This window comes from Heloderma suspectum, chromosome 7 (assembly GCF_057233095.1).
Source record: "Heloderma suspectum isolate Gila_16-S chromosome 7, 16-S_ref, whole genome shotgun sequence".
Classification (NCBI taxonomy): Eukaryota; Metazoa; Chordata; class Lepidosauria; order Squamata; family Helodermatidae; genus Heloderma; species Heloderma suspectum.
Genome location: NC_139464.1, coordinates 96,005,505 through 96,018,203, shown reverse-complemented (window position 1 = coordinate 96,018,203; position 12,699 = coordinate 96,005,505). Strand labels below are relative to the sequence as shown.

The window sequence follows — 12,699 nt, the reverse complement described above, 5'->3', positions numbered from 1 at the left end:
AAAATGCATATAGCCTTGTTGTTGTTGTTCAGTCGTGTCCGACTCTTCGTGACCCCATGGACCATAGCACGCCAGGCCTTCCTGTCCTGCGCTCTCTCTCGGAGCGTGCTCAAGTCCATATTCATTGCATCAGTGATGCTATCTAGCCATCTCATCCTCTGCCATCCCCTTCTCCTTTTGCCTTCAGTCTTTCCCAGCATCAGGGTCTTTTCCAGAGAGTTTTCTCTTCGCAATAGGTGGCCAAAATATTTGAGCTTCAGCTTCAGTATCTGTCCTTCCAATGAGCACTCAGGGTTGATTTCCTTTAGGATTGATTGATTTGACCTCCTTGCAGTCCAGGGCACTCGTAAGAGTCTTCTCCAGCACCAGAGTTCGAAAGCATCAATTCTTCGGCGCTCAGCCTTCCTTATAGTCCAGGTCTCACAGCCATACCTTACTACTGGGAAAACCATAGCTTTGATTATACGAACCTTTGTCGGCAAGGTGATGTCTCTGCTTCTTACTATGCTGTCTAGGTTGGCCATAGCTTTCCTCCCAAGGAGCAGTGTCTTTTAATTTCATGGCTACAGTCACCGTCTGCGGTGATCTTGGAGCACAAGAAAGTAAAATCTGTCACTGCTTCCATTTCTTCCCCTTCTATATGCCAGGAAGTGATGGGGCCAGATGCCATTATCTTCGTTTTTTTAATGTTGAGTTTCAAACCAGCTTTTGCACTCTCCTCTTTCGCCCTCAACAAGAGGCTCTTTAGATCCTTTTCGCTTTCTGCCATTAGGGTGGTATCGTCTGCATATCGGAGGTTGTTGATAATTCTCCCGGCAATCTTAATTCCGACCTGCGATTCATCCAACCCAGCGTTTCTCATGATATACTCTGCATATAAGTTAAATAAGCAGGGTGACAATATGCAGCCTTGTTGTACTCGTTTCCCAATTTTGAACCAATCGGTTGTTCCATGTCCGGTTCTTACTGTTGCTTCTTGACCCTCGTACAGGTTTCTCAGGAGACAGGTAAGGTGGTCTGGTACTCCGATCACTTTGAGAATTTGCCACAGTTTGTTGTGATCCACACAATCAAAGGCTTTAGCGTAGTCAATGAAGCAGAAATAGACGTTTTTCTGGAATTCTCTTGCTTTCTCCATGATCCAGCGAATGTTGGCGATTTGATCTCTAGTTCCTCTGCCTCTTCGAAACCCAGCTTGTACTTCCGGTAGTTCTTGGTTCGCATACTGCTGAAGCCTAGCTTGTAGGATTGTGAGCATCACCTTGCTGGCATGTGAAATGAGCGCAATTGTACGATAGTTTGAACACCCTTTGGCGTTGCCCTTCTTTGGAACTGGAATGTAAACTGACCTTTTCCAGTCTTGTGGCCACTGTTGAGTGTTCCAAATGTGTTGGCATATTGAGTGCAGCACTTTAACGGCATCATCTTTTAGTATTTTAAATAGCTCAGCTGGAATATCATCATCTCCGCTAGCTTTGTTGTTCCTAATGCTTCCTAAGGCCCACTTGACTTCACTCTCGAGGATGTCCGGCTCAAGTTCAGTGACCGCACTATCATGGCTATCAGGGACATTAAGAACTTCCCTGTATAGTTCTTCTGTGTATTCTTTCCACCTCTTCTTAATCTCATCCTCTTCTGTTAGGTCCCTGCCTTCTTTGTCCTTTATCATGCCCGTCTTTGCACAAAACGTTCCCTTGAGATCTCCAATTTTCTTGAAGAGATCTCTAGTCTTTCCCATTCTGTTGTTTTCCTCGATTTCTTTGCATTGTTCATTTAAGAAGGCCTTCTTGTCTCTCCTTGCTATTCTCTGGAACTCTGCATTCAGTTGAATATATCTTCCACTTTCTCCCTTGCTTTTCGCTTCCCTGCTTTCCTCAGCTACTATTAAAGCCTCATCAGACAGCCACTTTGCTTTCTTGCATTTCCTTTTCTTTGGGATGGATTTCATTGCTGCCTCCTGAACAATGTTACGGACCTCTGTCCATAGTTCCTCAGGCACTCTTGTCTATCAGGTCTAATCCCTGAAATCTATTCCCCACCTCCACTGTATATTCATAAGGGATATGATTTAGGTCATACCTGAATGGTTTAGTGGTTTTCCCGACGTTCTTCAATTTAAGCCGAAATTTTGCAAGAAGCAGCTCATCATCTGAGCCACAGTCAGCTCCAGGTCTTGTTTTGACTGACTGTATAGAGCTTCTCATCTTTGGCTGCAAAGGACATATCAATCTCATTTTGATATTGACCGTCGTCTCTTGTGCTGTTGGAAAAGAGTGTTTGCTATGATCAGCGTGTTCTCTTGGCAAAACTCTATTAGCTTTTGTTCTGCTTCATTTTGTACACCAAGGCCATGCCTGCCTGTTATCCCGGTGATTTCTTGACTTCCTACTTTAGCATTCCAATCCCCTATGATGAAGAGGACATCTTTTTTTGGTGTTAGTTCTAGAAGGTGTTGTACGTCTTCATAGAACCGATCAACCTCAGGTTCTTTGGCCTCAGTGGTTGGGGCATAGACTTGAATTACTGTGATGTCGAATGGTTTGCCTTGGATTCGTACTGAAATCATTCTATCGTTTTTGAGATTGTACCCCAGTACTGCTTTTCCCACCCTTTTGTTGACTATGAGTGCTACTGCATTTCTTCTAAGGGATTCTTGCCCACAATAGTAGATATGATGGTCACCTGAATTAAATTTGCCCATGCTTGTCCATTTTAGTTCGCTGATTCCCAAGATGTCGATGTTCAATCTTGCCATCTCATGTTTGACCACCTCCAGCTTACCTTGATTCATTGATCTTACATTCCAAGTTCCTAAACAATATTGTTCTTTACAGCATCGGATTTTCTTTTCACCACCAGACACATCCACAGCTGAGTGTCCTTTCACCTTTGGCCCAGCTGCTTCACTCTTTCTGGCACTACTTGGAAATACCCTCTGCTCTTCCCCAGTAGTATATTGGACACCTTCCAACCTGAGGGGCTCATCTTCCGGCGTCATATCTTTTAGCCTTGTGATACAGTCCATGGGGTTTTCTTGGCGAGAATACTGGAGTGGGTTGCCATTTCCTTCTCCAGTGGTCCACATTTTGTCAGAACTCTCTGCCATGACCTGTCCGTCTTGGGTGGCCCTGCACAGCATAGCTTATGGCTTCAGTGAGTTACGCAAGCCCCTTCGCCACAACAAGGCAGTGATCCATGAAGGGGGCATATAGCCTAGCCTCATCATATTCTGCTTATATTAATTTGATGTACACAAGGGAAAACATGCAACAGGCAAAGTGTCTTGGAAAATCAGGAAAACTGAGTAGGTGTAACTTTTGTTTTTAAGATGCTTCATATTATGTACTGTGCAGTGCTCTGCCCCACAGTATATATTGGACTGCGTATATGTACTGCCTTGGCCACACACTGTTCCCGTTGCACAATATGCTACTCTCACACAGCACAGCACACATACACGCAACCAAAAGAAAAGCAGAGTCAGAAAAAAGTAACTACCTACAAAAGCTGGGGGGGGGGAGGGCAGGGACATAACATTAACTATCTATCTAAAGCCTAACAAAAGAGAAAAGGATTTTTTAAATTCTTTTGTTTTTTAATAATATAGATGAAGAGAAAAATGGGAAGGGGAGGCCAACCCTTCTTCCCCACTGCGATTGGAGACTGCTGGGTTAAAAGGTCAGATGTCACTTAGAGATGTCACTTGCTAAGGCTCAGTTCCCCCTTCCCAACTCCCCCTTCCCTAATCTTACGGAAATTGTTATTTTCCAGACAAGCTGTCTGGGCTTCAGAATCATCTGAAGTGGGTTGGAGTGATGGGGGAATGGAATTTTTAACCCAGCAGTCTCCAGTTGCTCCAACCGACTTCGGATTCAGCCCGAATTACTCCACTTTGTTTCAGAATTCGGAAATGAAGCGCTGCACAGCCCTAATGGAAATTATGGACTATATCCAATGTTACTCCTACTTAGCATAGTCCTGTTGAAATGAATGGGACTTAAGTTAGCCTAACACTGGATACAACCCATTATTTAATGGGATACAGAAATGCTACTTTCCCATTTAGTACATGTAACATCCAAAGGACACATACACACAAACCACTCCCAGTTACAGAACATTTAGTAGAAACTAAAGGCACAATCCTATGTTTAGACAAAGGCCTACAATTCCCAGCATGGCTAGGAGTTGTAGGCCTTTTCTCTGTCTATACATGCATAGGATTGCACCCTAAGATGTGTTTATACGTTAAGGCAGCTCAAGTAGAAAGGGCTTGTCTGTTCACAGTCCACATTCTTCTCAATAACTTTCAAGGCTGCAACCAGGAGATACTGCATATACCTTTAAAAGTGCCATGCAAGCAGAAGAGGCCACCACGACATGGGAAGTTGCCTTACACCACATCAGATCCTTTTCAGCTGGAGATGCCAGTGATTTAACATGAGACCTCCTGCACGCAAAGCAAGTGTGCTCCAGACTTGTCATCTGCCCGTCTCCCCCATCTACCTGGGCTGTTGGGAAAAACTGCAAGCCTGCTTGCCACAGCAGGAGGAGGAGGAAGGCAGATGAAAGGACCAGAGGAAGAATATGGTAGAAGCCATACAGCAGCTACATTACCTCCTCAGGCCTTTGGAAGGTATATGCCAGGGTGGGCAACTTCTGGCTCTCCAGATGTTTTGGCCTACAACACTCATCATTCCTCACCATTGCCTATGCTACCTAGGGCTGATGCGAGTTGTAGGCCAAAACATCTGGAGGACCACAGGTTGCCCTACCTAGCATCCCTCTTCCTACAAAATTTCAGGTTCTGTAGTGACCGATGTGGTATAAACACATACAAAGAGATTATTCTTGATAGGCTGAAGTCATGCACGAAAACCATTCACCACCTAAACCACACAGTTAAGTGAATTCACGTAACACGTGTGAGGAATTTTGCCATGTCAACTTACCCTTTCCAAACAAGAGGAATGTTTTTTTAAAAAAAGGCTGAAAAAGAAAACTAGAGAACAGAAGCTGTGCTTTTTGATCTGAGTGGTTCAAGTGAGGTTCATAACACTGGGCTGTTCACACAACACGCTAACCCACACTCAGTGGTTGAGTGTGGGCTTTGAACCATGGGTTTTTGTTGAACCACGGGTTATCTTGTTGTCTGAATGCAGCCAGAGTGGCTTGTTAACCATGCAATGTGGCTTATTTTCTCCAACAAGCTACCTTGAGAACCTGTGGTTTGTTGTTGGGTTGTTCAGAATTATTAACAAGACACACTGCATGATTAACAAGCCACTCTGGCTGCATTCAGACAACACGATAACCCACCCTGCAGAAAACGTGCTGTGTTCAGACAACACGCTAACCCGTAATGTATGACAGGGGCTAAAGACATTTCAGATCTGAATCAAAAAAAAAAAAATATTGGCTGGATTGCTGTTCTTGATAGTGCAAGGAGTTAATGTTATTTGGAGGGGATGCAAGCTCAACGGGGGCTTTTTGGTTATCTGGTTTAGTGGTTCAAGTTTTATTCATTTAAGACTTGGCTACATAGGTTTACAAGAGGCACTTCTCAGGTAACTTTTTAGCAACTCCTAGTTAAGCTGCATGAGTAAGTCAGAATATCTGACTCTACTTATACTGTGCTGCTGATTTAGGTTTACCCATCGTTTAAAGGATACTCCCCAGTTGGAACTTTTATTTAAAACTGTGTTATACCAAAGTACTTTTCCCTCAGGCCACAGAAGTTGCCTCCAAAACACAGAGTCCAAGGCCACCGTGAGTCCTAAAAGACCAAAACATTCAAGTTAAGAGATAAACAGAGAACACTACTTCTTTTTTAATTTAACCACTTCTTTGCTTCACAAATAGATATAAAATGGGGCCCATTTGAATCACAGTTGAAGGAAAACCTTCAGACCAACTTGATTAACAGAAAGATGTACATCCAGCCATATCAAAAATGCTGTGACTTGAGGCTGCAGTAATTGCTCTTCATTCTGCCTCATCCACACTTTGTTAAGAAGTAACTTAAAGATAGCTTAGTATTAATTGAAGACAGTCTGGAATGCTCTAGATGGCAAGGTTTGGACATGAGCCTCGGGCTTGCACAGAAACTTATCCATATGTCACGAAAACTATTCAACTGGGGCAGATCCACATATACTCGTACAGTCGATATACAAATACACCCCCACCCACGCAGTGTGTTTTGCATGGGTCAGATCTCACGGGCAGGGCTTTCTTGCGTATGAGTGCATGTGCATAAGCCCCAATTCATATAAAACGGTGTGCACGTTCCACCATGTCGAGAGCAGCCTTCCCCAACTTGATGCTCTCCAGATGTGTTGGACTGCAACTCCCAGCATGGTCATGCTGGCTGGAAATGATGGGAGTTGCAGTCCAAAACATCTGGAGGGAACCCAGTTGGGGAAGGCTGGCATAGAACATACATCCTGTGGCCACTTGTAAAGCAGATCTAAATTGGTTTAAACCAAGTCAGCTTAACTGCTTTATGGATGACAAGTAACATTCACATTTCAATTGGGCCCTGTATACATATATGTATGCATGCACGTCCGTGCACATAGTATTATATATATATATATATATATATATATACACACACACACACGCACACACACACAAACACACACACTCACATAAACACACAAAATATACACACACACATATACACAATATACACACACACGTACACAATACACACACAACACATATATACACACACAATATATATATATATATATACACACACACACACATCCACGCTCATGTTACATATATATGTACACACACTGTTTGCATGCCAAATTAAAACACAGAGACACATGCACACTGTTTTATCCATGTTCTAAAAAAATGTTTAAGGGTGCAATCCTATGCATGTTTAGATAGAAAAAAGTCCTATAACTCCCAGCATTCCCCAGCCAGCCATGCTGGCTGGGAGTTGTAGGACTTTTTTCTTTCTGAACATGCACAGGATTGTGCCCTAAAAACTTCATTCATTTAATACTTGGCTAGATAGTTTTAGAAGAGGCATTTCTTAAGTCCCACTAGTTCAAAAGCACTCAAGACTTACCTAACCAAAAAGCTCCTGCAGGAACAGCATAGGAAAGCATTTTCACAATGGAGAGTCTTTTATTAAACAGGGTCACCAGAAGCATAAGACCCAGGAACAGACAAAGTTCTGATCTGAAGATGATAATTGCCAAAGCTGAGAACCAGATAAACAGGCGGTGCTTTTGCTGTATCCAAGATGTAACTGCCAGTAGAACTGGTTACAAAGCAAACAAACCAGATATTGAATACATAGCTTGTCAGTCACTAGATCATTGAGGTAAAGTTTGAACTAGTCACAATAAAAACAAAATACCACTGCATCCAAACATATCCCAATATGAGAATATTGAACATCTAATTTGAAACTAGCATCAATAAAACCAGGGATGGGGAACCTGTGGCGCTCCAGATGTTGTTGGACTACAACTCCCACCATCTCTGACTATTGTCCATATTGGGTGGAGTCAATGGGACTCCACCCAGCATCATCTGGCAGGCCACAGTTCCTCCATCCCCAAATAAAGCAATGCTGAACTATCTGTATCCAAGTGCTGATTTAAATAGAAAGGTCTTGCATGGTTTTCTAGAAGTGCCTAGGCTGGTATACTGGCAGGGCCCCTTGGAAGTCTACTTGAGCCACAACCAAGAAGCCCCTGCTGTTTCCCCACAGACTTCTCCTTACAAATAAGAGCTGCCAGAAGCGGGGCTTTTCCTCCCCTGAAGATCTTACTGGGTGGGTAGGCTCACTTTCAAGGTAAGCTGGAGGTGGTCAAACATGAGATGGCAAGATTGAACATCGACATCTTGGGAATCAGCGAACTAAAATGGACAGGCATGGGCGAATTTAATTCAGGTGACCATCATATCTACTATTGTGGGCAAGAATCCCTTAGAAGAAATGGAGTAGCACTCATAGTCAACAAAAGGGTGGGAAAAGCAGTACTGGGGTACAATCTTAAAAATGATAGAATGATCTCAGTACGAATCCAAGGCAAACCATTCAACATCACAGTAATTCAAGTCTATGCCCCAACCACTGATGCCGAAGAAGTTGAGGTTGATCGGTTCTATGAAGACCTACAACACCTTCTAGAACTAACACCAAAAAAAGATGTCCTCTTCATCATAGGGGACTGGAATGCTAAAGTAGGAAGTCAAGAAATCACCGGGATAACAGGCAGGCATGGCCTTGGTGTACAAAATGAAGCAGGACAAAAGCTAATAGAGTTTTGCCAAGAGAACATGCTGATCATAGCAAACACTCTTTTCCAACAACACAAGAGGCGACTCTACACATGGACGTCACCAGATGGTCAATATCAAAATCAGATTGATTATGTCCTTTGCAGCCAAAGATGGAGAAGCTCCATACAGTCAGTCAAAACAAGACCTGGAGCTGACTGTGGCTCAGATCATGAGCTGCTTCTTGCAAAATTTCGGCTTAAATTGAAGAACGTCGGGAAAACCACTAAACCGTTCAGGTATGACTAAATACAGTGGAGGTGAGGAATAGATTTCAGGGATTAGACCTGATAGACAGAGTGCCTGAGGAACTATGGACGGAGGTCCGTAACATTGTTCAGGAGGCAGCAACGAAATCCGTCCCAAAGAAAAAGAAATGCAAGAAAGCCAAGTGGCTGTCTGATGAGGCTTTACAAGTAGCTGAGGAAAGAAGGGAAGCGAAAAGCAAGGGAGAAAGGGGAAGATATACCCAACTGAATGCAGAGTTCCAGAGAATAGCAAGGAGAGACAAGAAGGCCTTCTTCAATGAACAATGCAAAGAAATCGAGGAAAACAACAGAATGGGAAAGACTAGAGATCTCTTCAAGAAAATTGGAGATCTCAAGGGAACGTTTTGTGCAAAGACGGGCATGATAAAGGACAAAGAAGGCAGGGACATAACAGAAGCAGATGAGATTAAGAAGAGGTGGCAAGAATACACAGAAGAACTATACAGGAAAGATCTGAATGTCCCTGATAGCCATGATAGTGCGGTCACTGAACTTGAGCCGGACATCCTAGAGAGTGAAGTCAAGTGGGCCTTAGGAAGCATTAGTAACAACAAAGCTAGCGGAGATGACAGTATTCCAGCCGAGCTATTTAAAATCCTAAAAGATGATGCTGTTAAAGTGCTGCATTCAATATGCCAACAAATCTGGAACACTCAACAGTGGCCACAAGACTGGAAAAGGTCAGTTTACATTCCAATTCCAAAGAAGGGCAACGCCAAAGAGTGTTCAAACTACCGCACAATTGCGCTCATTTCACATGCCAGCAAGGTGATGCTCAAAATCCTACAAGCTAGGCTTCAGCAGTATGCGAACCGAGAACTACCGGAAGTACAAGCTGGGTTTCGAAGAGGCAGAGGAACTAGAGATCAAATCGCCAACATTCGCTACATCATGGAGAAAGCAAGAGAATTCCAGAAAAACGTCTATTTCTGCTTCATTGACTACGCTAAAGCCTTTGATTGTGTGGATCACAACAAACTGTGGCAAATTCTTAAAGTGATGGGAGTACCAGACCACCTTACCTGTCTCCTGAGAAACCTGTACGAGGGTCAAGAAGCAACAGTAAGAACCAGACATGGAACAACCGAGTGGTTCAAAATTGGGAAAGGAGTACGACAAGGCTGCATATTGTCACCCTGCTTATTTAACTTATATGCAGAGTACATCATGAGAAATGCCGGGTTGGATGAATCAGAGGTTGGAATTAAGATTGCTGGGAGAATTATCAACAACCTCCGATATGCAGACGATACCACCCTAATGGCAGAAAGCGAAGAGGATCTAAAGAGCCTCTTGTTGAGGGTGAAAGAGGAGAGTGCAAAAGCTGGTTTGAAACTCAACATTAAAAAAACTAAGATCATGGCATCTGGCCCCATCACTTCCTGGCATATAGAAGGGGAAGAAATGGCAGCAGTGACAGATTTTACTTTCTTGGGCTCCAAGATCACCGCAGACGGTGACTGTAGCCATGAAATTAAAAGACGCTTGCTCCTTGGGAGGAAAGCTATGGCCAACCTAGACAGCATAGTAAGAAGCAGAGACATCACCTTGCCGACAAAGGTCCGTCTAATCAAAGCTATGGTTTTCCCAGTAGTAATGTATGGCTGTGAGACCTGGACTATAAGGAAGGCTGAGCGCCGAAGAATTGATGCTTTCGAACTCTGGTGCTGGAGAAGACTCTTACGAGTGCCCTGGACTGCAAGGAGGTCAAATCAGTCCATCCTAAAGGAAATCAACCCTGAGTGCTCATTGGAAGGACAGATACTGAAGCTGAAGCTCCAATATTTTGGCCACCTAATGCGAAGAGAAAACTCCCTGGAAAAGACCCTGATGCTGGGAAAGACTGAAGGCAAAAGGAGAAGGGGACGGCAGAGGATGAGATGGCTAGATAGCATCACGGATGCAATGAATATGAACTTGAGCACGCTCCGGGAGAGAGCGCAGGACAGGAAGGCCTGGCGTGCTATGGTCCATGGGGTCACGAAGAGTCGGACACGACTGAACGACTGAACAACAACAACAACAGGCTCACTTTCCCAGAGGTAAGCTGGCTTCCAGAGAGTTATATGCATCATGCTAATGACCTACTTCCTGAGCTCTGTTGTGTGTACCATCACCTTCCAGGGATTTTAGGGAGTGTTTAAGGATTTTATCCTTGAAGGTGTGTGTCTGTGGCCAGCAGTAGGCAACTGAATATTTCAAACCATTCTCAGTCCCTTTAGTATCCACAATATTTCACAGATGTTTTGTGTTATGATTAGCTACTCATAAAATGAGAAGTTATTTCAGCCTAAAGCAGTGGTCCAAAGTCAGGGCCCCGCACCCGGGGGGGGGGGGGGGGGGTTGCAGGTCTGAGTGCATGCGTGTGTGTGCAAATGACCACCCAGCATCTAGCAACATCAGCACCTGGCAAGCCAAGACCCACCGGGGCTAACACTGGTCACCAAAGCATCCTTTCTTCTTATTTTTAACAACATTTTATTGCCATGCGCCTGGGGGTGCTTACAAATCCTCATGTTTTTTACTTTAAAAATTTATTATCCTTTTCTGCAACAGAACAGCGCTTATTCCCACGTTAAGCAGGACAGCAGAAGCAACCTCCATTTCATTTCTACTGTCACGATGTAGCTATGACTTGAGTTTAAAATGTGAAGCTGTACATGCTCAGAGAATTCCTTCTTTAAAAAAAAATCAGGGTTGGCAAACAGAGTTTTAAAAAGGGGTTTCTTTTCTTTGCTCTAATGCAGGGAAATTTGCAGCAGCAAAAAACCATCCATTTGCCATATGGAGTGGTAAACAGGTCAAATTTGGCTTGCTCTCAAGTGAAAATGCCTTTTTTGCTGAGGGGAAGGGGGGATTCTATGGGGTGCTGTCAGGAATGCAGCCTGCACAGAGGACAGAAGGTTCTAGGGTGGGTTCTAGAGTGGCAAAACTAGCCCCAGAGACCCCATGCACAGAGTTGCCAAGCCCTACTCTAACGTATCATGAACGGAGAAACACTTGCAAGTATGGAATGGTGGAAACAGGGAGAGAAATGTTATCTGTGGACTTCACAATGGAAGTGATATACATGGCCATCTAAAGCCTCCCCACCCCCGTAAGACCATTAAACCCAGAATTTAAAATCACCTAGCTGTACCACCGGCCTAAAGGCAATGCACAATATAATTACTTACCGACAGGAAGTGCAAACACATTGGGGAGAGTTCGGGTGCAGTAAAACATCAAGTGGAATTGAGTAGCAGTTATCAGACAGAAAATCATGGACACGGTTGAACCAAACTGCTTTTTCACTTCTTTGTGCAACCGCCACAAGGCGTAAATCACGCTCAAACCCAGGCTTCCTCGGACTTATGTTAAAATAAAATTTAAAGATAGATTTATTATCTGTAGTAGAAAGACACTGAATGTTACATTTCAAGATGATCTAAGTTACCTTGGCAACGTAACAGCATGACAGATTACAAAGTATTATGGAACAACACCAAGACAGAATAACCAGGTTTAATGGCGTTGTTCCTGGCTGGGACAACATATCTCATACCTATCAGCTGGGAGTAAAACTTAGACATCTGAAACAGAGACAGCACATATATGGCCGGGCTGGAAAGCACAGCAACAAAAACTGGACCAAGGAACGTTCTTGGGACAACTCCAGGAAATTCATGATGATCGTACTGCAATTTAAAAACAAAAAGAGCTGATAACACAGACAATGTAGAAATAATATCCACAAACAGGAAACACATTTTAATTACATTTCTCGTTTGAGATTAGAGCCAACGTGGGTCAAATTAGACAGGACTGTCATCACCAAAGCATTTACTCTACAGTAGTCCCGTTGACATTTATGGGACTACTCCAAAAAAAAAAAGCCCTTTAAACAAAATAAGTAGCTCCAATGGGATTTGCTCGGTTACAATCATACAAATAACTACTTTGCCAGAACTATTATTGTGTCACATTTTCAGTCGGATCAACAGCCAAGCAGGAACACAAGGGGCTGCCTGTACACCAAATCAGACCATAGCTCTATCTAGCTCACTAGTGTCACTCTGTACCCAGTTTCCCCAACCAGGTGCTCTCCAGATGTTTTGGACTTCCATCAGCCCCAGCC

At 43.6% G+C, this 12,699-nt stretch overlaps 1 protein-coding gene across 5 annotated transcripts in view; it reads right to left on the bottom strand.

Annotated features, from left to right (window-relative positions):
- Positions 1-12,699, bottom strand: part of ALG12 (ALG12 alpha-1,6-mannosyltransferase) — a 33,933-nt gene that overhangs the window by 17,751 nt on the left and 3,483 nt on the right. For 3 of the 5 annotated variants that reach the window (XM_084810956.1, XM_084810955.1, XM_084810957.1), the window contains exons 3-6: positions 12,127-12,259; positions 11,759-11,932; positions 7,091-7,285; positions 5,673-5,776 (exon numbers count right to left, since the gene is read on the bottom strand). In XM_084810956.1, coding sequence (XP_084667082.1) covers positions 5,673-5,776; positions 7,091-7,285; positions 11,759-11,932; positions 12,127-12,259 — 606 coding nt within the window. The remainder of the gene's footprint in view (positions 1-5,672; positions 5,777-7,090; positions 7,286-11,758; positions 11,933-12,126; positions 12,260-12,699) is intronic. The other 2 variants (XM_084810960.1, XM_084810958.1) reach the window with 1 other exon arrangement.